Here is a 25,513-nt window from a genome sequence, read left to right on the forward strand (position 1 = left end):
CGAAGAACATGCAAAGAGCCAAGCGATATATGAGGCAAGGAGGTCAAACATGAAAATAAAGGAGAGATTAGGACGAATCTATATTATAAAGTTGGGGGCTTGTTTTGTTTTTCTTTATTTGTGCTGAAAATATTGAAATTGTTTCTTTTGGATTATGGATAAATAAATAGTTCTGTTGTTTTGTGGACGTGAGGTGTGTACAGTTTGACATTTTAGCTTTCTATAATCTTATATAACATTCTATATTCTCATTTTTAGATACACTGCTGTTTTATAGACATCAGTTGTGTACGGTGTGACATATTACATTTATATAACGTTATATAAATTCCTATATTCTCCTTTTCTGGTCCACTGTATATAACGTTATTAAACTTATATAACGTTATATAACATTATATAACATTATATATTATTTTTTTCTTAAGTTACATATTAAATACTCAAATATATGACCATATATGTTTGTTATGTTGTACAGTTTTTTGATATATAACCACGTTTGTCAGTAATTTATTTTTTTTGAAAAATTAAGGATGCAAACCTAAAATGATTTTTGTTGTTTTGGTTTAACGTTATATATTGGAATTCATTAACAATAACCATTTGTCCAGTTAAGAATATATAACGTTATAATGTTTTATACAGTGGAAACAGCACAGCACAACCAAAAGAAATCATATAACATTGTAATATAACATCCTGTCGTGTATTTGAGTCCATAAGTAAATATGACCATGTAGGTAGATCGAATATATTGTGATGAACTATACATTTTAATTCTCAAATGTAACAGCCTGCCAACATTCCCAATTACGTTAACATATTAATTCCATCATTTACAAAATGTACCATCTAAAACAGACCATCACTAACAGTTAATAGGCGAAGTCAAATCCGATCAAAATGTTAAGACCCCTTAACCAAAGAAAATCCTAAACCCAAAAATAATGTATCGGAAACACCAAAAAATGCACAGACGCTCATTGCGACGCCTTCCCCATCCTTCTTGCTTCCCATTTCTTTATCGTCCAGCTTCTACCTTCATCGTTCAAAAATCGAGATACTAAACCGACTCTATACTTGTCAATTTCAGTCTTTGTCAATGTTTTTGGGATTGGCTCAAGGTGCGCCAATACTTCCATGAGAATGCACACAATAACACCACAATCAACCCTGCATAGTTATGTGGCAAATAAACAAGATAAGTTGATTTGGAATTCTTTGCAAACTGTTGTATGGAGTTTCGAAGCTTACGATGTACTTTCTTGTTGTGGAGCATGTTGAGGTGAGAAGATTGGAGCATCAAAATTCTGTTCTTCAAAGAGTATTTCCGTACCTGCACTTTGGTTCTTCAGCTCAGCATGCATCTCCTTCATGTAATTCTCCACATATTTTTTCTACATTTACAATGCACAATATTAGTGATGGTGATATTTTTGGTGAATGGATTTTCGAGTATTTGCATGTATGGAAATATTAAGCGTACCACAAAGGTGGCGTCCTTCAGGAGTGGATCTCTGCCGTCTCTCTTTCTCAACGAATTGTAGTGCATCCAATTTTTTTTCCTAACATCAAAGAAAAGAATTGTCCAATGGTACGGTGTAATTTTCAGTGATTTGTCTCCGTTGCCATTCATAGGGAATACCAAGTAACGATAGTATTTAGTCCCATTTTGCCGGACGTTTTCAAACACACGATGAAGCTTATTGTCGAGTAGAACTGCTCTCATATCGCTTTTCGGGGTGTTCAGCATAGTCTGTTGAATTGGTAAATCTTGTAAGTACAGTAGACAGATGGTCATATATAACCTTAAATATGCAGGCATTTACAAGAGTAAAATAGATGTTTTTTACCCAGATGGTGCATGGGAAATATGCAACGTTACTGTGGTTGTATTTATCATTATCCAGCTGGATCGTTAGCATACGAGTTAGACCGTCGATCATCTGCATTATTTTCCATATTTAGGTAAGAATAGAATCGACCAATATGTACACAAATTGTTTATATGTTTTTGCTGCATGATATAAGATAGGATTGCCATACCCAGTTTGAGACGTCCCCTCCTTGTAATAGTTTCAGTATGTCTTCTAGAGGTACAATTTCTCTCGTCACATCATTGGTCCAGACAGTGCAACTGTTATCACATATGTTTGACATTATATCATTGCATTAATGGTTATAAATAAGAAAATGTGGGAAATATGTACTCTTCTATTTTTTCATCTATGAACAAATAGCAGTTAGCAGTTAATGTAATGAAATGCAGTATAGCCAAAAAGGATGAGGCATAGTAAAAGGCCAAGGAAATGAACCATGAACCTTAAAACAACACATCAAAAGTCATAAGCCAGACGGAAGTTTTCCCCTTTCACTTTCACAGAATCACAAGGTATCAAAAAATCTTCACTAGTGTAACATGTAATTGCCCTACCAAGTCGCAAAACAGTACAATGTACCCTTTGACAGCAGATCCTAACATGCAATAGGTTATATGAGGATATATGATTGTAGTATATTTACTTACGTGAGATCTGCGTCAGAACAGTCAACGATTTGTTGCAATAGCTTCACATCGGTATTCGATAGCAAGTGAATCAACGGTGCTGCACTAGGATTCCACTTTTGTTTCAATTTATTCTTTGCCCCCTTTTCCAAATCACTGTAGACATAATCGTCTAACTGCTTCTCCACTCTGGTGAACTTTTTTTTCACTCCTCTAGTTAGCGACGATGATTTCACTTTTACTTTCGTTTTTCCCCTCTTCCCTTTCGGTGTGTCGCATTCTAGTATACTCATGTATGCTTCAACAGTCGTACTGTCCACTTCTGCATCTGGCACCATTATGTACTCTGTCCCACCCTCATCCTGGACAAATTCAATCCCCCCTTCTTCTTCTTCTTCTTCTTCTTCTTCCACATTTTCTATTTCTTGTTCTTTAGACTTGGTTTCCTTCTCGCCCACATCTTCAACTGGCTGTTTTTTTTAAAAAAACACCACACTTATAATTGTTAACTTATTACCTAAATAGGATTATTAAATAGCATGCATATATATCCTAATATATTTGACTTACCTTGTACGTTTGTGTTACAGCATGTGTCACAAAATCATCAATTATATCTCCGGCCACTTCAAGTTTTTCTTCAACAATGTCTTTCTCTATGAGCATGCCGCCTATCTCCGTATGTAAAGTAACATTTTCGTGCTCTAGGTGGTCTTTATCAAATTGTGCGGAGATGCCTTCGAATCCTAAACCAGGTGTTGTGGTTTGTGTATGCTTTGTAATCCTCCTCCTAAGTTCAACTATTGTGTCAGGTTTCTCCTTGTTTTCCCTCCGAAGTTCAGAAATTATATGGTCCTTTTCTGCATTATTTTCGGTCAAAGTTCTGATTATACCTAGTAGGTCTACCACTTCATCCTGCTCACTTTCCGTTTCCTCATCACTCGTATCCTCCACGACCTCATCGCCCGACTTGTCAACTGCCGTCTTCAACTTAGCAGCCTTGACATCAAGGACTAGGGAAAACCTATACAATTCTTCCTCCGCGTCGCTTGGCTCCAATTCTGAAGATAATACCTTTAAAAATAGACAATAAACAATGATGTTTATAAATCACATCTAGCACCAAAACTGTTTATAAATACGTTCATAAAAAAACATATAACTCTATACAATGCTTACCAACTGCGGATCAAGAGAGTCCAAGTTGTTTGTACGCAGTGCATTTGTTAGGTCACCAATCCTCCACTTGATGAACCTTGGTATGATTTGTGGATCTCCCTGATTAATTAAAGACACGTGCTCACAAAGCCAATACTGTTTTTGAAAGAAGGCACAAATTAGTTTTAAACATACCAAAAAATTGGAAAAACTATAAACATTATAAATGGGGAAGTCATTGTTACCATAAGTCCCATTACGCATCCTCCGACTTTTGTTGGTTTCAAAGAAGCCCTTTTGTTCAATTCTTGGATGACGTCTTCGGTGATGAAGGTTGCCCAATCGTAGGAGGTGCCATTATCCAAATATTCCACGAACTCCAAGTAACCCCAACTCACTCTGGCTTGTGTGTTTGCAAAAAACAATGTCCCTATTAACAAAAGGCATAGGACACGCACCAAATCATTCGCATCCTGCAAAGTGGTGCCTTTAACAGCCTTGGTAAAGAATTCCCTAAGTAACGGAATTGTTAATATCCTTTGGCCTTTGGGACCTGGGCAAAGGCGATCAGCGAAGTCTGATTTTGGGACCCTTGGAGTTGGATTTAGTACAATCCTTTTAGGACCAGATTGTATTCCAAATATGAGTGTAACCTCTTTCGCCGTTATTTTCACAGACTTGCCACCCAATTTGAATCTCCCACTTGTACCCTCATATTGCTTTACCAACTTTAAAACGTCGGTATCGCTCTTCCTTACGTAGGCCTCATCCATTTTTGCTTCTACAATACCCAACAAAATTTTCGCAAATGGTGTTTTATTGATCTCCTGAATTTGAAGTGGTGTGAATTCCCCGGTAGGAATACTCCTTATTAGTTTTACCATAGTATTTAAAGTTGACCTGCATAAAATACACACATTGGTACAGAATATCATATATATAAGCAATACACTGGAAATGATTCAGAGTACCATATATAACCATATATAATTCAGGTAATGACATTATACATGACCTTTCACAATTACGTATATCATATATAACATTATATCAATGTTAATATGGAACATCTAACATTAATATGATGGTGCAATTCAAGTAAACTAATACAGAATATCATATAAAACTATATATATTTCAGTTAATAACATCATATATATCCTGTCACAAGTCAGTAGAACATATATAATATTATATCAATACAATCATATATACATATATTCATGTGTCCTTACCTGTACTGAATATGTCTCTTTACATTCCGGGGATTATTAGACATCCCAGGTTCTACTTTTTCTTGTTTTCGTTTGCCCTTGAACCCTTCACTTTTATGCCCTTTCTTCCCCTTTCCCTTTTCTTCTTCATCCCTCTCTTCTTCATCACACTCATCTTCTTCTTCTTCCCACTCATCTTCTTCTTCTTCATCCCACTCATCTTTTTCTTCTTCCCCCTTTTTGTTCACCTTTGATTTTCTGTTCAAACATCCGTCCTTGGGGATTTGAGACCTTGTTTTTCTTTTAAATCCTTTGTCCTCCCTTTCTTTTGGCGGTGGTTTTTTTTCTTCCTTCTTTGTGTCGATCTTTTTTTCTTCACCATCCTTACCCCTTTTCAATTTATGCACTGCCTCAGAAGAACGTGTCACTCTCTTTGTCGGGGACTGCAGATTTATAACTCTTTTGTCTTCCCTTTTTGCCCTTTTCCTCTTTCTCTCATAAACATTTTCAGTCTCCGGCTTTTTACCATGGTCTTTGAACTTTATTCTTGTCGGCATCACCTTTTTAGTTGGGGTAGGTGATTTCTGTACAGTTGGTGTTTCATCAGCAACTACTGGTCCTTTACTCTTTTTTCCGTCCACTTTTTTCCGGGGGGTGGGTGAGGCAGACTTGACGACCTTGGACTTTTCCTCACTGTCTTCAATATTTATGACAGTTGGGTCTACTGTCCGTTTCCTTGGTGATTTCTTCTGCCTCATCTGTTTTTGATGGTCAATCATTGCTAATGGTTGAGCATTTGCCACAGGTACCAACTCTTTCCCTGTGATTTCTGGATTAGTCATTGCTGCACATACAATGAACAAAATTAACATATGGAAATATATAGCTTTATACGTTTATGATAATCAGTGGTTAAATGAAAACATAAACGTTACATAACCTAAATGTCATACGTCTCATTATACACTATACCAGAAAAATCACATGTAACCATATATGTAAGGAATGATGGCCCGATATAGTATACATTATAGGATATATAACCATATATATCTCATGTACAGAGGGAAAACGTGTTTTTCGTTAAATTGGGTTATATATATAAGACGAATTAAATTATATTATTGAAATGGTCCGCGCAGCGGCCTAGTTGATCCAAATATATAGACAACATTGATACAATCATATATACTCGCACTCAAAACCCTAACATAGATTGGCCAAACCAAATATATAACCATAAATACGAAAAGAAACATAAACTGGACTGCTCTTGATAACAAAAAATTGAACATCCATCAGTAAGCTTTCAATTGTATAACGTATACAAGAGTTTTGTCTAAAATTCAAAATACTAGGGGGATTTAAACATGATATTTTTAGAGGACATGATAGCAATTTTCTAGAGAGATACTGGAGGGAAATTCCGGTTTATCTCCTAAGTTGGGAAAAAACTTATAAGTACACTCTACCTCAATTGATAACTTGGCCAACCCAATTATATAACCATATATACTAAGAGAATCATAAACTGGACTGCTCATGTATTGATATAACCATATATACTCGCAATTAAAGCACTAAATTATCATAGCCAGACCACTTATATAACCATATATAAGAAAAGAAAAACACAAACATGTAACCATTAACCATTTGATAGGATTGGTGGTATAGATTGCACAAGAACTAAGAACATATGACTGCTCAAGAACTAAGAACATATGACTGCTCAAACCAGATATATAACCATATATGCTGGACTGCTCAAACATAGACATAAACATACATATAAACCATTCATAAAAAACCCTCAAAAGAGATCATCAAACTCTGAACTAAGAGAAATCTAATTTATGATATAACAATATATATACAAAACCAGAACTTAAAATACCCAAACCATTCATATAACCATATATACAAAGAGAAACATACCAAGTGTATCGATTGCGTCGTAGGATCTGATGGAGAAGTCGGTCAGCAAAGTCTGATTTTGGGACCCTGAAATTAGGGCGACAAACGGAGAAGAACGATTCAAAACAAACTTGCAAACATTTTCCGTAACCATATGGACTAAACAACATCAGTTTAGAGTATGAACATCTCTTGAAAGTCAAAACAACTGATCTATAATAAACAGCAGTCCAATGCAAACCTATGCTACTCAGCATATCAAAAGTAAAAAAATCATTGATATAACCATATATATACTATCAATCGAATCTCCAACTCAATTCAACCATACCATACCAGATCAGAGATTGATATAACCATATATAACCGTCATTAATATAACCCTATATATACTATCAATCGAATCCCTAGCTTTACCAAACACCAACCTATCAAATATATATAACCATATATACCCATAGTTCACTTTTGGTTTTCTAAGAAACATACTGAATGGATCGTAGCAAACGGAAGAGATTGACGGCAATGGGGATGAACCGAAGGGTTTCGACGGCGACCGTCGATGCAGAATGACGGAGATGAATCAAACGAAATCGAAAACGGAGAATATATACCGTTAAGGTCCGATGAACGAGCGAGGAACGACCACATGCACCAGAATAAAACGGGTGAAGAACGGGTGACGAACGGAGACGAACTACAAAGAAGGTCCGACGAAGTAGGGCGACGAACGGCAACGATCGGAGAAGCGAGACCGTCGGTGAACGAAGAAGTTCGACGGCGATCGGTGAACGAAGAAGGCCGACGGCGATCCACTGCTCTTCACAAACCGTCTAGGTCTTTTGAGTATTTTACAGGAATCGTCCAGTTTCTTCCTTCTGAAAGGGGAGGGAGGGGGGAAGGGGGGAGGGGTTTTGTAGTAATTCGGGAGTTTTATTCGGGATATGGAGAATTTTGAACTGGATGTTTTTAAATTGATGAAAAAACGGGGCAATTTTTTTTAAAAAAATAGGGGTATATTAGTCCAATCAGGATTATTATATCCTTACTAATAGGTTAGTGGACTTAGGGGGTTATAGAATTTAGAAATGGACTTATGGGGTTTAGAAAGTGCTATAATGGACTTATGAAAAATTCTCTCATATATATGGTGTTAGATGAATGATCTCTCTCTCCATTTTAATTTATTGCCTGGGTGAATTTTTCATTGCTAACATAATTTCTGCCGTTGGGGAAAGATCGTTCAGTTACCGTATTTCAAGGATAAAGGTCGAAAGAAAGAACACTTAATGGTGAGGATCGGCTTTCTTAATTAATTAACCTCTAGCTTTGATATGCATATGCATATTGCATCACCTCTTCATTTTTTCAACGGAGAGGATGATGCCTCCTAATACCGAAATTACTATTTATAGGCAAATATAAATAGTTTATGCTTAAAAGTAAGCATAATGATTTTTCATCTTAGTTTATGGTGCAACTTGAGAAAATCGCATGGAGAGAGAGAGAGAGGCCTGGGATTCATGAATCGATCCCAGAATCCCTGTCAATGTAAACTGCTAATCGCTAATGTCAAATCCCAGAGGTCCCCCCCCGAATGCTCACTATATATGATCGTCGGCTTCCAAAGAACAGAGTATGGTGCAGCTAATTAAGAGCTAAGTCTATATACAAATTAACAGGTGGTCATAGTCCTACTACATTCCACAAAATAGTTTACAAGAGAACGTTGCCACCTTCTTCTTCGATCTTATTCAGAGTTCACATCCTCTTGAGACTAGTACTTGTGAGTACGTTGTATTTCCCTATATTCACTACGCTTCATGTGTCAAGTCTTTTGTGTGATTCATGAAATCTGTTCTCTCTCTCTAGCTCGATCAACAGAATTACTCTCTCTCTCTCTCTCTCTCTCTCTCTCTCTCTCTCAACAGGTACTTACTTTTCAACTGCCAGTGATGGATCAACTTGTGGATCACTCGGTATGGTCTCACCCCGAACCAATGGACTATGATGTTTATTCCGTTTATAACCAGGTTGATTTCTCTCACGAGCTCTCACAGCTGCCTGATCAACCAATCACACGGTCTCACCCCGAATCAATGGACTATAATGTTTATTCCGTTTATAACCAGGCTGATTTCTCTCACGAGCTCTCACAGCTGCTCGATCAACCAATCACAGCGTCAGGTCTACCAATTGTGGTGAGAATTGAATAATTGATTAACTCTCCTTGATTCTTAAATACTGCACATAGTAATCCTAGAGGAGTACTTCTCTGCCAGGATTGTTTTTTTAGTTTGAAAAAAACCTTGAGACCACGATGCTTTGAATGTCATTAACTCAATCCGACACTCAAATCTAGAAATTGACAAACAGTGAATGTCCTGTCTATATATAAATATTGTGTGTGTGTGTGTGTGTCACCTTTGATTTTGAATTACAAGCTTTACAGAATCCTCCCAAGGCATGCTGCATAATGAGGGCTATAATAGTGGATACACATCTCAGCCTTTCTCAAGGTACGTAAAAGCGTAATTCAACATGCAAAAAAATAAAATAGAAACTAAAAGAAGAGTAAAATAATTAAACTACTTTTCCTTGTTTGGTTTTAATTGGGAAAAACTGAAGGGAATTGAAGAAAAAATCAACGGACTTATTACTATGGAAAGTTGGTTTTTAAAATTCTTCACTTGTTTTTCATCATATTTTTTCCTTCAATAACCAAATAATTAAGAATAGAATGATCATTATTGTCCTTTTATTATTATTATTTTTACGCATTTTTACATTTGTTATACACATTAACGTTACATGCAAACACCCTAATTTAGGCTTCCTTTTAAGTTGTATAATGTTTCATTTGGCCTGAATTATTTATTTTAGATTTTTTGGTTGTCTTTTTTGAGATTTTATTATTTATATAGGTAAGTTTTCTTTTACTTTTATCATTCAAGAAAAAGAAAAATTATATGAGTAAAAGGTTTACAAAAATCAGAAAGAATAAAAATAAGTCAAAAGCTCAACTGGCTTATTTTTTAATTTTTTAAACTTGGTCCATATTTTTTATACTATTCTGATTTCTCTAGCTCAGAGAGTTGAATTACAAATTGAAGTTTTTGACCAAAATCTAAAGCATAAGTAAAATTCACCAAGTCAACTGAAAAATAGTAGTATTAGTTAAGACAGGTCAAACGCAACTTTTTGTTTTAGAAAAATTAATTTTTTTTCCGTAAAATAAAATAATTCATTGACAACTACTATTAAATCATGAAAGAAGTTTTTTTTTAGCAGAAATGTCATCTTTAATGTTTTATTTACTTGTCGGATAATTCTCTTGGGATTGAGCTAGTATCATCATTCGAAATGATTAATTTGTTGTCCTACCAATGTCCAACACCAACAGCCCATTGATGGAGGTAGTCCATGGTGCAACAACTTCTTCATCGAGACAGACACGGCGCGAAACGGGCAATTTCTCCCGCAGGCCCTATGTGCCTTGGAGCATTGAAGATGTGACTCAATTGATTACAGCAGTTCACCAACACGGCGTGAAAGTGAAACGGTAATGTTTCATTATTTTTGTTGTTGGATCAACTTTTCTAATTATAATCAGCTTAATTACTACAGTAAAAATTCCTTTATTAATTCCTTAAACACATCAAAAAGGAAAGCTACAAGAGGACTGTACGTTGTTTATGGTTCTCTTCCGTTCCATATTGTTTGTTGCTTTTAAATAGTGCCATTCTTCAAATTCAAGATCATCTTCTTCTTCTCTAATTGGTGCGAGGAAGAGTCAAACCGTTGTGTGAAAGTGTTTTGGTTTTTTATCCAAACATGAGTGAAATTACTGATGTAGTATAGTTTTCATTTGCTAATTTGTTCCTCTATTTTAAAAGTATTCCTTCAAAAGTACCTAATTTAACTCCACTTGCTTCTTCTTTTCTTTTTCTTTTTTAATTTTTTATAAGTGCATTCTATTATAAAAGTTCAAATTCATCATTACAATCTCTTAGGGGCATACCCTAGCTGTACAAGAACCAGCCAAACGCTGGAGGCCAAAAAACTTGCTATAAGGAAACAACTATTATCTCAACTAGAAAACAAAAATAAAAATAAAACAAAGAATAGTAGTCAATCAATGGGACAAAAAAATATATTCTCAGATAGAGTACACCACTTGTTTCATGTTATTTAACAACATGCATCAGTTCCATTTATTTATTTAGATATAAGATTGCTAATATTCCCGAAACGCAAGCTGACCTCCCTTTTTCCGTTTTGTTGTAATATTTTTGGCCACCTCAGAGGACAATTTCTAAATTTGACTCGATCTCTTCCCGTCCCTGCATGTGAATAGATGAGTTTAAGATACATGCATATATTATCTTGCGCGTGACCTTAATTGACTGCGTGAATGCGCGCATATGGTTAATTATATATATGGTGTTAGATGAATGATCTCTCTCTCCATTTTAATTTATTGCCTGGGTGAATTTTTCATTGCAATCATAATTTCTGCAGTTGGGGAAAGATCGTTCAGTTACCGTATTTCAAGGATAAAGGTCGAAAGAAAGAACACTTAATGGTGAGGATCGGCTTTTCTTAATTAATTAACCTCTAGCTTTGATAACAGTAAATCTTAAACCATGCTTCTTCTTTTTTTCCTTCTAACATATTATGCATGTACATTAGATACATATACATAAATATAAAACAAAATGATTGTTCAACAGTATCTATGTGTAGCTGGAAAAAAAAAATCTATCTGTAGTGTTTTATATGAAAAGATATGTAATTTTAAATAAAAGATATGTTAACATATGTCTCCACTTTTCGAAATGATGAACTCAATGTCACACTAATATGTCTATTAAATGAGTTCCTTTCGGATCAAATTCCTAGCTCCGTCCCATTTGAGTTGACTATTTGGTTGGTGTATAGGATAAGTGGAGACATATGATGGAAATTGACCATTCAAAGTGTCCCGAGAATATGAGAGAACTTTACATTTGGGCCAAGGAGGTTGAGGCTAAACTTCAATAATACACAAATGGTGTTGTATGAGAAAAGAAGTTATCAACATCATGGTGTTGATAACCATGGTGTTCTATGAGATGGCCAATGTGATCCGTTTTTGGGCCTCGTGTATTTGGCTGTTTTTTCTGCTTTGTTTCTTCTTCCAATGTTTTATTTATTATTGTTGAGATTAATCTACATGCGCCCTATATATCATCAGCGAACAATTTTCTCCTCTTTACGACCACGATATATGAAATTATACAATATACTGGTACTAACGACAGATGAATAGTCAAAAAAGTTGTGACGAAACCCTACAAATTGAAATGAATTGAAATTGGTGGGGTGGGTTGGCGCTCGCACATGCAATGTCTGATGTTCTTTTAATCTACTAAATTTTTTATAAACCAAAAGGTTTAACAAGAAGACCACAAGCTAGTTAGGAATAGCCAACTTTTACACCAAGTCACATCTAACTCCTTTTTTTGACTAGTATGTACCTCGTGCCCCTTCTTGACTCCCTCGGCTCATCGAGCAAAACAACCTCGACCTCCGCTCTAAAACGGCTCCGTTATCATCCGGTCATGTAGATAGATTCATAGGCATGAATGAAATGGAAAGATAGGCACAAATTTTCTGTGCCCACTTAATTTCAGCAATCCGTCGGTCTGGACAACGTCGGTACTTATAATACTTCATTCGCCACATTTTCTTTGTCTATTTTTGTTATTCGGGCCATTTTTTAAAACATTTATATCTCACAATTTATAATATTTTTTATAATTTTGAAAATTCTGTATAATAAATCTAATCAAGAACTATCAAATAAGATTTATATTATATATTTTTAAAAATTTATATTAAAAGATATAAGCGATTGAAAAATAATACGAATAACAAAATTAGAGAACCAAAATGGAACGGAGGAATAGTAGCCTTTATACTCCAATTACGAGGGGTATGTACGTGGTGAAGTTATACTCCACGTTATGACGACATTATTAGTAGTACGTACATCTCCAATGTCGATTGATGATGTCAGGAGGGCACTTGAAAATACCGTCATCGCTTACGACATTTTACTCTGTTTTAACGGTCATATCTTCCACCAGATGACGATACCGCGTTGACGCAACCCATGTGATGCATTTTTTAATTGTTTTTTCAACTTGATTTGTACCGGTCTGACCGTGCACGCGATCGGCAAAACTAGAGAATCCCTGGATTTTCAAGACTTTATCAAGCATTAGAGTATAAATTCAAAACTTTAATGCTTTGTTTGCTGTTCTTTTTGAAAAGTATTTTTTAAAAGATTTTTTTTTAAATTTCTTTTATTTTTAATTATTATTTTTATTTCTTTTAACTTATTACTCTTATTGTTATTTTTTTAAATTTCAAAAAATGTTCCGAACACAGCATTATGCATATTAGGGATATGCACGGGTCAGGCGGGTCGGGTTGGACCCCGAACCCGATCCGACCATGTCGAGTAGAATATTTTAGGACCCGCAAACCAAATCGAACAGGAGTAAGAACCGTCCGTGAGCCCGATTTTTTAGGTCGGGTCGGGTCCGACCCCCACGGGTTAGGAACGCACCAACCTGAAATTCGAACCGAAACTCTCTTTTTTCTTTTTTTTTACAGAACCTAACCCGTACCCGTCCGAAGCACCTGTTCGAAGCTTCTCGAGACCCTTCGGGTCGGGTCGGGTCGGGTCATGCAGTCGGGTAGTTGGAGATTTTGCACAAGCCTAATGCATATCTTGTTCCATGTATATCTTTCGCAGCCCCCTCACAAGTCAAAGTCAAGTTGTTCATTATTACTTCGTCCGTCCCATAGAATTTTGGTACTTTCACTATTCTAATCCTCTTTGTTTAGGTAATTGAACTGACATCACAATCGTCTGATTAAGTTTGATTTTTGTAAAGTTAAATTTGAAAAGAATAATTACAAAGCCTTTTTTTGCACGCTCGCACACAATCATAATTCTGAAGAAGTCAAAAATATCAGCCAAACAGGTCCCCACAATAAATTGGAGATAATCGCTAATTTCCTTTTTAGAGCATGTACAGCAGAGTAGCAAAAACCTACCTAGGTGGCATGTACTTATCTGGCTTTCGTGGGTTGGTTTCTCGCCAGCTATTTTCCTTCTTTGGTAGCGGGTGACATATGATTGTCCCTAGCTTAGATGCCAACATAGTTGGGATGTAGACTTTTGGATGTGATGCCGTTTTCCCCGTTTTCTTTTAATCTTTGTAACTTTTTGGTTCGGAGATTAATAAAATTTTCTTTATCAAAAAAAATAAAAAATCTGATCCTAGATAAAAAAAATCGCGATGAAACACGCAGTGCTGTGCGTAACTTGCTGGCAGGTTTGACATTCAAAATGAATATTATCAACCTTAGCAAGCTAAATGCAAACGTACGACCCGTGTATTTTTAAAGTAGAAAAACTGCTTTCGATGGGAGCGGCATATATTCTGCTCTTTGTGTTTGTCTATTTTACTTACAGTCGACGAATCGACTAAGAGTTGTTGAGCGTGCTGGAAATGTGGGTGTTTGTGGTGATGAAGTTTGGTTCCTTGCCGTATTTCAGGACTTCTCTGGAAGCAAACTTATTGAAGTGAACGGAGATGAAAGAAGAACAACAAAATGGACTTTATTATTCCTCAAGGTAGAAGTCAATCGACTATGAGAACACAATCGAACAGACAGTTATGTTACAAGCTACTCCTAGAGCAAGAAATGTAAAGTACAGATAAAAGTAGAAGCCTTTGGGCGATTGATTGGGGGTTCTAAATATCTTCTATTCTTGTATTTATAGGCTGTCATTGACTTGAAATTCAAATCATATGGAATTCCCTCCTCCGATTTGAATTAAGTAGCTCCATGCTCCTATTCTTGCTCCACTACTCGCACGAGGCGGTTACTTCTCTATAATCTCCCATGTTCCCAACGTTGTAATTACGTCAACTGCCTGCTTGCATTAACTGTCTTGCCCACGATCTGTATGTGATGCATATTCCGAAACGTGTTCAGTTGAATATCAACCGTCGATCAGTCCACTTGATTTTCCTTAACAGGCTTCACATTGCATTTTTACTGATTAGTCCAAAACGTGTTGACACATGTAACATTTTGACCCAATCGATCATATTAGACTAAAAATACTAAATTATGGTGTAAACACTTTGTCAAAACATTTTTCAGTATCGAGTTATGGAAACAAAAATTAGGTGCATACCTAATTTCTATATAAATTGGAGGACGATTTACATCAATTAATAGATGAACTTTTAATCAACCCAACTCCTTCACAAATAATACTTCCAGACGAGTTAAAGTTTACCGCTCTTATTCAATTTATAGAAATGTTGTTCAGGTTCGATGAACATCTTAATTTTTAGAAGTAGGAAGTAGGATTTTCGAAATTAGAGGGATCTAGCCTGAACAACCTTTGAATATAGAAGTCCCTGAAGGTGTCCAACAAACTGAGTTTTTATTCATGCAGGGCGCATTCGATCTAATACTCCCATGTTTTTATTTAGAAAGAATTCTCCATTTGATATATCTGTTAAATGATTTCATTCTTGCCTTTGTTTGATTGATGTATTGGATTCAACTAAGTCTGTTAGCTCCGAAAAGTGGTGCTATTTTTTGGTTGACAATTCCATTAACAAAATGTATTTTCTTTTGTATCCCACTATTTATCGAGCTGTAATTTTTTTATTTTTTTTTGTAAGTGTAGCAAGTCTGTATAGGACTAGAGTGGAAGGAATCTTTATTTGTAATTAATAGGGATTGAATCGAATGACAAATGGCAGTGCGACTTCGTGATCAAATCAAGCGGTTGGAGAGAGTTCAATTGGAACAGGTTGATCGGGTATCAATCAGAAAGTCCAATGGTATAGATGAAAAATCTGTACCAGTAGGCACAAACCCCTTTTTGGGCACATTTTGGGTCTAAGAAAATGATCGAAGTCGCTCATTTTGTTTAAAATACTTTGCTTATAGTCCTTGTAAAAAATAAGCTCAATCCGGTATCCGTAAGAGCATTTACGAAACATTCAAATTTTGCTTTAGAATTCAGGTTTGAATTCTGGGATAAAGTTTGACGTTTTGTAGGTGTTTTAACTGATATCGGATTGAGCTTATTTTTTGCAGGAGCCATAAATAAAGTATTTTAAACAAAATAAACGGTTCCGATTACTTTTTTGAGATTCAAAATGGGACAAAATAGGATTTGTACACTGGTACAGATTTAGCACCATTCGGTATCAATCTGAGATCAATTGGTACAACATGACTAAATTAGGCAAAAGTTGGGAGTGAACAGATCGACCGATCGGCTTGTGCCCACGGTACAGCTCGTAGTACATAAATATTCTCTCTTTTCGTCTGTTTCCTCAAGTGGCAGTCAAATCTTGGCTGTCCCATATTTATACAGATGTTTCGATTGCCTTTAACTAAATTTTATGCTGTATTTATGGAAGGGTGCCATTTAGGGAAGTTTCCAACTTGGTTGATCTCCTCCGTACAGAAAATTCTTGTGCATTTGTGCCACGGGGTTTTTCATCCTTTGGATTTTGTATTTTTTTTTTCATGTTTTAGGGCTGCTTTTCCCCCCCCCGACACCCCACCCCCCCCCCCGGCCCCACACCCCATTTCCCATATTACCCCCTCCCCTCCCCCCATTTTACTTCTCCTGCTCCTCCCTCCTCCCATTTACTTTTTTTTTTCTCTCTTCTTCTCCTGCTTCCCCCCTCCGTCCATTTACTTTTCTTTTCTTTTTCTTTTTCCCTCTTTATTTTCTTTTTGTTTCTTTTCGGCTGGATTTTTTTTTTTCGTTTTTTTTCTCTTTATTTCCTTTTATTCCTTCCACTTTGAATCTTTTTTTTTTTCAATTATTTTCTTTATTTTCTTAATTGAAAATAGAATTTGAGTTAACCAAAAAAAAAAAAGAAGGGAGGTAAATGGCTGGTTACGAAATGTATTTTGCAAACGACATACTAATCCAAAATACAAATGTTATATTTAGGATTACTTTTTTTTAACTATAGTACAATTTAATAAATTTGTTAACTATTATTTAGCATAAATCCTCTTAACTGATTCAGTAGTATGTTGCTTCAAATCACGTCTCTACTCCATAGGATTGCAAATGGCTGGTTTCTATTTTTTTTATAACTGAAACGGAAACGTTTTAGGGGCTTCGTAGGGGCTACTGTGCCAATGAGGGCAGTTGAGCCCCCCGGGTCCCACCTATTTTTTCATTTATTTTTTTATTTAATTACTTATACCTTATTTATTTAATTTCTATAAATACACCATTTGTATATTTAAAAATATAATTCAAGAATTAAGTGTTTTAATTTTCAATTCAGTTAAATCAGAGCAAAGATCGTTTTTATTATTATTTTATTTTAAATGGTCATAATGAATTTTTTGGTTTAAGGCCTTTCAACAAATACCCTAAGACTCATTATTTAGTTTCAAAACTCTCTTAGGGTGTCCATTGAAAGGCCTTGGAGCCAAAAATTTACTAGATCCATTTAGGATGAAATGATCAGAAAAATAACAACTTTGCACCGGTTCAAACGGATTGAAAATTGAAACACTTATTTTAGTAACTATATTTTTTAATCTATAAAGGTCAAAAAAATAAAAATAAAACAGTCGGATAAACATGATCAATTAAAACACTTTTTTTTTCTCTCAATTACTTTACAAAGCTTAGAATTAGACTTGAACCTATTATTAAAGAGAGAAAAAAATTCAAACTGGAAAGAACGAAAAGGAAATAAAATGAAAAAAAAAACGAAACTGAAAATAAAATGAAAAAAAAAAACGAAACTGAAACTGAAAAGAAAAAGAAAAAAAAAAAACCAAACGGTAAAGAAAAAAAGAAAGAAAGAAAGAAAAGAGAGAGAGAGAGAGAGGAGAGGGGGGTAGAATGGGAAAAGGGAGGTGGGGCCGGGGGGGGGGGGTGTGTCGGGGGGGGGGAATAGCAATTTTCCCCATATTTATACAGATGTTTCGATTGCCTTTAACTAAATTTTATGCTGTATTTATGGAAGGGTGCCATTTAGGGAAGTTTCCAACTTGGTTGATCTCCTCCGTACAGAAAATTCTTGTGCATTTGTGCCACGGGGTTTTTCATCCTTTGGATTTTGTATTTTTTTTTCATGTTTTAAATTCAATAGTCGGAAAATTTCTCGGCACAGAGGCACAAAAATTTTCGGCACAGAAGATTTTGCCAACCCTAAGGTTTTTTGTCATTGCGCCCCCCCCCCCCCCCCCCCGTTTTTCAAAAAATTTCGGCACAGAAGATTCCGCCAACCTTAAGTTTTTCTGTCATTGCCCCCCGCCCCCTTTTTTTTCTTTTCTAATGCACGGTGTGAAAAAGGACTCCGGCTCCTCTCAAATCCATAGAGAATTGGACGATCCTTCAATTCCAATTCAATGGTTAAGATTACCCTAGTAACTCAAGCCCCAAAGCTCATATGGTATTTTATAGGCATCCAATTATTCCTCCAATATTTCTCAATTACATAAGCGTCTTCCCTCTCCGTTTTTTTAAACAGTGAAAAAAATTCATTAATCTTCGAAGTTGTTACAAAAAATTCATTAATTCTTTTTGAACGGCGTCCACAGATCTCCCCACCTGTGCAATGGAATTGACTGTCTTGATCCGACTGAAACTTTCAACGACTTTTAAACCAAGCGACTGCACCACCCGTTCTGAAACCAAGTTGTGTGTGGCCCCCGTGTCCACCATGGCCAACACTTCCATTCCACAAAGCAACACTTTGACATACATCAAACCTGATCTCTGCGAGGTTACTGCCTTGTCTGCATGAATCACATTGAGCAATTGCATAGGGTTGACCCGGACATGTACTTCCGAGTCTGAATCACCATCTTTCCCTTCATCCACGCAAATAGCATTCAGCTTTTCGCGCTTTGGGCAATCCTTTGCCCGATGAGGCCCATCGCAAATGAAACTTGCTGAAATTCCATTTGCCTTGCCGTTTGTCCTCCGCAACCAATTCAGATTTCTGACCCTTGTCTTTCTGACTCTTATCCCATTTCTTTGAACCAGATTTTGATGTGCTGGATTCAAAAGAATTGGATTCGCCCGTTAGTTTGAAATCTGCCAACCCGTCGGCAGCAGCAACAGCCGATGGCAAGTCCTTAATTCCCAGCCTTCGTAGTTCCAACTGTGCCCAATTCTGCAAACCCGACATAAAATTGAAAACCTTGTCCTCCTCTGACATGTTCTTGATATCCAGCATCAAAGAATTGAATTCCTTCACATAATCTCGCACTGAACCCGTGTGCTTCAATTGTTTCAGTGACTCCCTTGCAAGCCACGAAGAATTGCAAGGCATGAATTGATCCTTCAATTCCTTCTTCAGCGTATCCCACTGCTCGATCTTTGGATGCCCGCTGTCCTCACATCGAGTTCTCCACCAGAGTTTCGCATCGCCCATGAGAAACATCGTAGTGATTGTCACACGATCTGCCTCTGGAACACAAGCAGCAGAGAAGTACTGCTCCATATCCCACAAAAAGTTTTCCAACTCCTTGGCATTTCGGGCACCACCGAAAGCCTTCGGTTTAGGGACCTTTACACGAGTCTCGAATCCGTCTGAGCGACCAAGGAAGGCCCTCTTCACAACCAGCAATTCTGACTCCAAGTTAGAAATCCGCTCCTTCATGACATCTGAGAGTTTGTTCAAGTCTACCAGCATCTCTGTAAACTTGGTTTCGATCTGACTGACGTGAGTTTCGTGAGCCTTTTTCTGTGACTCGACCGAAGCCAACACGACGTCCAAGCGTTCAACCAAGGTAACGCCCTCATCAGAATCATCATCACCAACGAGCTTTTCCAACTGTGTAACTCTGACCCGAATCGCCTCGAGTGCAGCATTTGCAGCCATACCTTCAACCCGAAGTCCTGCAACTTTTGCTCGCAACTTGAGCTGCTCTGATACCAACTGTCACGGGGCTATTTTTCGCCTAGAAATCTACCCGTAATGGCACCAAGTTTGCCAACAACTTGGTCTCAGCCAACTTGTGTTTACTCACACACCCGATATGTTTGAACGTCTAGGAACACACTCAAGAGTTATAGGAACCGTCCCAACCTTTATTAAGCACCAACTTATAAAGGAATACACTCAAGAACCTAGACAGAACATCCATCTGCCTTAGGCTACGAAAATGCTTGCCTAAATAGGCTTACAATCATAAAAACGTGGCCACTAAGTACATGAGATCATGGGGTCAACCCATGATTTTGCAGTTGCCATTTTTTTACTGATAACTGTTAGGAAAGTAAGAAAAAATCTAATGGCAGTGCAATTTTTATTTTTATTTTGAAACGGCAGAATATTAAGTATTAAGAAACTTGATAAGGTTGAAGAGGGGAGGGGGATCTAACCAAGAAAAAATTGGGCAAAACACCTAAAAAGGTAACAGAACCTGTTTTGGGCCACGTAATTATATAACAGCATTGGTACATTAATTCTCTATTCAATTAAACGCCGAATTACTCCATTTTACAAAATTGGTCAAAAGGTCGCATCCCGTGACGCAGAAAAATTTCCGGCGATGGGTCAGGGTCCCATGGTCTGGCCCGCCTCCGTCCATTTTTCCCAAAAATTATAAGCTGTTCAGGAGCTCTAAAGGGCTGCCCGGCCAATTGCTATGGTAAAACCCAATTATACATAACTAGAGGCCGGGCATGCGCAGTCAGATTTTCATAGTATTTTTGTAAAAATATTTTCCACTTATTGTTTGATCAAAATTTCAAAAATATTGTGAAAATTCAATTTATATATACATTACGTGTGCCCCGGTTTCTAGTGAATAAAAAACAAAAGGCAATCCACAATTTCTCTGCACTAGTTTAATGGGAGGTGAAAAAAAGAAGAAGCATGTATGAGAGGCACAACAATTTATAGGAAAACAATTTATAGCATAAAAAGTACGAGATCTGTTATATGTACCGACGAGTTTCCCACGGAAATCGTACCTACGGCCTTGCCGGGCGGTTTCCGGCTACCGGACGGCCGATCCAAGCCGTTCAAAAATTCTAAAAAAGAAAGAGAGGGGGCCTTTGAGGGAATGAAAGGCATCCGATATGTGTAAGGTGCTTGATCCAAATATCCAATTTTTTGTGTATACATACATATCGGATGTTTGGATCAAGCACCCTATATACATTGGATGCCATTTATTCCTGCGAAAGGCCCTTATTTTTTTTTTTATAGAATTTTTGGACAGCTCGGATCAGCTGTCCGGTGGCTGAAGATGGCTCGATGAGACTGTCGGTACGATTTCAGTGGAAAACTCTTCGGTACATATAGGTTTTCTGAAAAAGTAAGAAGTAGAAACGAAAAGGGCAAATTTCACCGACCTCCCTTGAGGTTTTTGACATGAATAGAAACCTCCCTTAAGGTTTCTGAAATGACACTGCCCTCCCCTCCTGTACCTGATAATACCAAGGGACCTCCCCTCCGTTACCAGCACGTTAGAAAATGGACGGAGAAGGTGACGTACTGGCGTCATTGTACTCTACTTTTTACAATACAGATACTACCCTCATCAAACTCTTTACTCCTCTCATTTATAAAATATAAAATAAAAACATCACTACACTATGTGCTCGTTTCATTTTGAATTTTTGTCTTTATTTAAAAGGATTCACATTTGTTAATTTTCTGTCAAACTTTTGTGAATTATTGGTTCGTCTCGATAAAAGGAATTGAAAAAGTAAAAAATTAAGATTTTTACCAAATATTTTGAACAATTCAATATTTTGGGTTAAAGTAATAATTTTATACTCTTTTGATTCCTTTCGTTGAGACAAACCAATAATGCACAAAAATTTAACGCAAAACTAGCAAATACGAAAAAAAATCAAATATGAACAAAAATAAAAAAGCCTAAAAATTCCACAAACAAGCCCGCACAAAAAAAATCGAATATGAACAAAAACTAAAAAGCCTAAAAATCTCACAAACAAACTCTGTAAAAACCAAAAAGCCTAAACATCCCACAAACAAGCCCGCACGAAAAAATTCAAATATGAACAAAAAAAAAGCCTAAAAATCCCACAAACAAATCCCGTAAAAATCAAAAAGCCTAAAAATCTCACAAACAAGCACGTACTCTCCATTGCTAGCAGTTTAGAAAATGTATGTATTTTTTCACATGTATATTTTCTAAATTGCTTCCAACGGAGGGTATAGGCTTGTTTGTGGGATTTTTAGGTTTTTTAATTTTTGTTCATATTCGAATTTTTTCGTGCAGGCTTGTTTGTGGGATTTTAGGTTTTTGTTTATATTTGAATTTTTTTCATATTTGCTAGTTTTGCATTAATTTTTTGTAGATTATTGGTTTGTCCCAACGAAAGGAATCAAAAGAGTATAAAATTATTACTTTTACCCAAAATATTGAATTTCTCAAAATATTTGGTAAAAGTCTTAATTTTTTACCTTCTCAATTCCTCTTATCAAGACGAACTAATAATTCACAAAAGTTTGACAAAAAATTAGCAAATGTGAATCCTTTTAAATAAGGACAAAAATCTCAAAGTGAAACGAGTACAAAGTGTAGTGATGTTTGTATTTTATATTTTATAAACGAGAGAGGTAAAGAGTTTGGTGAGAGTAGTATAGGTATTGTAAAAGTATAATACAATAACATTACATTTTTCATCCATTTTCTAACGTGCTGCTAACGGAGCAGGGGGTCCTTTGGTATTGTCAGGTAAATGAGGGAGGACAGTGTCATTTCAGAAATCTCAGGGGAGATTTCTGTTCGTGTCAGAAACCAAGGGGAGGTCAGTGAAATTTGCCCAAAGGAAAAGTAAGAAGTAGAAAAAGTAAGTGGCAGGTGTGCCATTGCCTCTAGTACAGTGTACTTACGGAAGTAAAGAAAAGTGGAAAAGGAAGGGTCAAGTACCTGAGAAGAATGCAGAGGAGTTGCAGGTACAGAAGAAAATGAGGTAAAAGGAAAACTTCGGTAGTAATTTGGGAGAAGAATTGAGAAAGTTGTGGACGTAGTGGTGTATAACTGTTTTTAGGTTGTTTTTTCGGTCTTCACAATTAACTGTTTATTTTGTGTGTATTTTCTCTTAAGAGGATATTATGGATAAGGAAAATGTGTTTTGTGTGTATTTTCTCTTAAGAGGGTATTTATGAGTAAGAAAAATACATGACAGGAGAGACACCAAACTAGTGTTGTCCCTTTATATATTAGAATAGATTATGAAAGTAGAGAGTTTTAGAGTGAGGGAGAGTAGGGAGGGGAGAGAGAGGTATGGAAAGTTTGTGTGGATGGCGTCGGGTGGGCCCTGGTGGTGGTGAGAGAGCAAGGACCACAAAGTGATATCCTTGTGGAATGGGTTCCACCAAGCCATGTGAAATTGAACACGGATGGCTCCTTCAACTCGGCAACAAGGATTGTCTCTAACCAAATCAAACTAAACCGAACCCTTATGGCTCAATCACTTGAGGTCATATGAATTATTTTTCTTCATTGAGTTCTATCAAGGGCCATCACTGTGGCCAATGGATTGGAGAGGTTTCCATAGGAACATGCTGGCCAATTTCAGTCTCATTGCATAGGTGTGGGCTTTGAGAGATGGTTTGGTGTTGGCTAAGGAAAATAATTTACGCGGACTGGAAATTGAAGTTGATGCATTAGCAGTTATTCTATTGGGCATAACCTATGAATTTTGATCTCTTTTTCATACAAGTGTACGTTACAAACATGATTGATATCCAAGTGACGCTTTTGAAATTAATCTTATGATGTTTAGAATTTTTTTTCTAGCGAATTGTGATATATAAGTGTGCCTTAAGAATATTGTATAGTTTGGTTATTATTTTGTTTTACGAATACACGTATATGCACTAGATTATTTTGCAGACTTTATATTACTCTGTAAGAATGTGTAAATGATCCTATTTTAAATTTTTGTCTTAGGCCCCCGAAAGATCAGAGCCATCCTTTCTTGCCCTTCCTGTGATCGATGTTAGTAGTTTATGACATTCTTCTTGCATTCAGTTACTGATAATGAAAATATATGTTTTGACAAGGTAATCAAAGTGGAAACTTTTGGGCACAAAATTAAAGGAGTCTGTAAATCATGTGCAAGTATCAAAAACCACCCCCAATAAACCTTCATTTCTCTTTTATTCCGTTCTTTCTTTTGGAAAAGGAAGCTACAGGGGAAAGATTCTTAATCACGGGACACGGGTGCGCTATTATTGGCAAAGCAATAAAAAGTAGAGTTAATTAGCCGGACTCCATTCAAAGGGCACTTTGAAAATCTAGGGTTAGTGAGTGAGGTGAATACCTTTTTCAAGAATTTCAAAAACACTCAAGGTAATTATTTTGTGCTTTATCATTTTCTAAATTTGTTCTTTTTGGTTTTCATATCACACAATTACAATAGTATATTTTATTGTGCAGGTAACTGAATAAATATAAATGAACTTGTAGTCTAATGAAACTTTCTCACCCCTTTCACATGGAAGGTGAGAGTTCGATTCTCGCCAGGAACCTTTTGGCTTGCCCCGCGCCTGTGTCTTGGGTCAAAATACAGTTAATCATTCATTTGGCAATATTTTACTTGACTGTAGTTCCCTGATGCAAGAGCTTGATGTGGTCTCTATCAAGCACATCTACCGTGAAGCTAATCGTTGTGTAGATGCATTGACAAATGACACCCCGATTTTGATGGAAGATTTCCACATCTACCTTTATATGCCTAGTTGTATTGCTAGTTTATTTCATACGGATTTGTACCCTTGATTAATTGTAAACACTTAATTATTGTTCTTCTACCGGGAAAAAAGAGAGGGTAGAGAGCAAGGTGTTAAATAGCAATAGTGGTGGTGGTGGTGTATACAGGTGAGAAAGAGGGGATAGAGAGCAAGCTAGGCTTAAAATAACGGTATCGGTGTAGCAATAGCGGGAGTGTCGAATTAAATATAGCGGGACTCGGGTGTAGCGATTGTAAATTTGTTTAAATAGTTTTTGGCGCTAGAGTACATGGAGCTACTGGAGGGGCTGTGCGAAGCAGACAATAAAGTGTTTATGAATGGGCCGATATGATTGTGAATTAATTTTGGATAGCAACAGTATAGCATGATGTAAAGGTATTGGAGGATAAAAAACTGTTAAATAGCGACCGATACATATGCCATGTAGCCCCGATATTAAAATCGATGGTAGACAGGCAATGTGGCCTTGAGATTTTAGGGACCTAAAGCTCCATAAACATTTGCACACAATACACCTCAGAAAAATAAAATCAAATACTGGCTGAACCAAAAGGTGCAGAATGCTTGTATAAACTAATTGGTAGTAGTATATTTTTTGAAAAATGGCAAAATGGGTAGCACAGCCACTATATAAATTTCCCTTCTCCTTGGGAAAAAATCACACAGAAATAATAAGAGATGAAAAAGAGGAAAAAAATTCTTCCAAATCCCAATGGGTGACATCAGAACAAATTAAACCTTAATTAGCTCCCAAATGCACGGAACTAATGAACCTCTACGTACGACTACGCTTATAAATTCTTTTTCATGGAAAAGAAATTAAATTATATACACCAACAGTGAAAATATTTTTTCCTCCAAATCAATTAGATTAATTGAATTACATCGTTATG

The 25,513-nt window shown here is 36.5% G+C and overlaps 1 protein-coding gene across 1 annotated transcript; it reads right to left on the minus strand.

The window, feature by feature from the left end:
* Positions 1–857: 857 nt before the first annotated feature.
* Positions 858–1,939, minus strand: LOC131297999 (uncharacterized). Its single transcript, XM_058323252.1, has 3 exons — positions 1,490–1,939; positions 1,258–1,400; positions 858–1,176 (listed from the first exon to the last, which is right to left on the minus strand). The coding sequence occupies exons 1-3, from the start codon at positions 1,826–1,828 to the stop codon at positions 984–986; spliced, it is 675 nt and encodes a 224-aa protein (XP_058179235.1). The 5' UTR covers positions 1,829–1,939; the 3' UTR covers positions 858–983.
* Between the last annotated feature and the right edge of the window lie 23,574 nt (positions 1,940–25,513).

This window comes from Rhododendron vialii, chromosome 1a, assembly GCF_030253575.1.
Source record: "Rhododendron vialii isolate Sample 1 chromosome 1a, ASM3025357v1".
Lineage (NCBI taxonomy): Eukaryota > Viridiplantae > Streptophyta > Magnoliopsida > Ericales > Ericaceae > Rhododendron > Rhododendron vialii.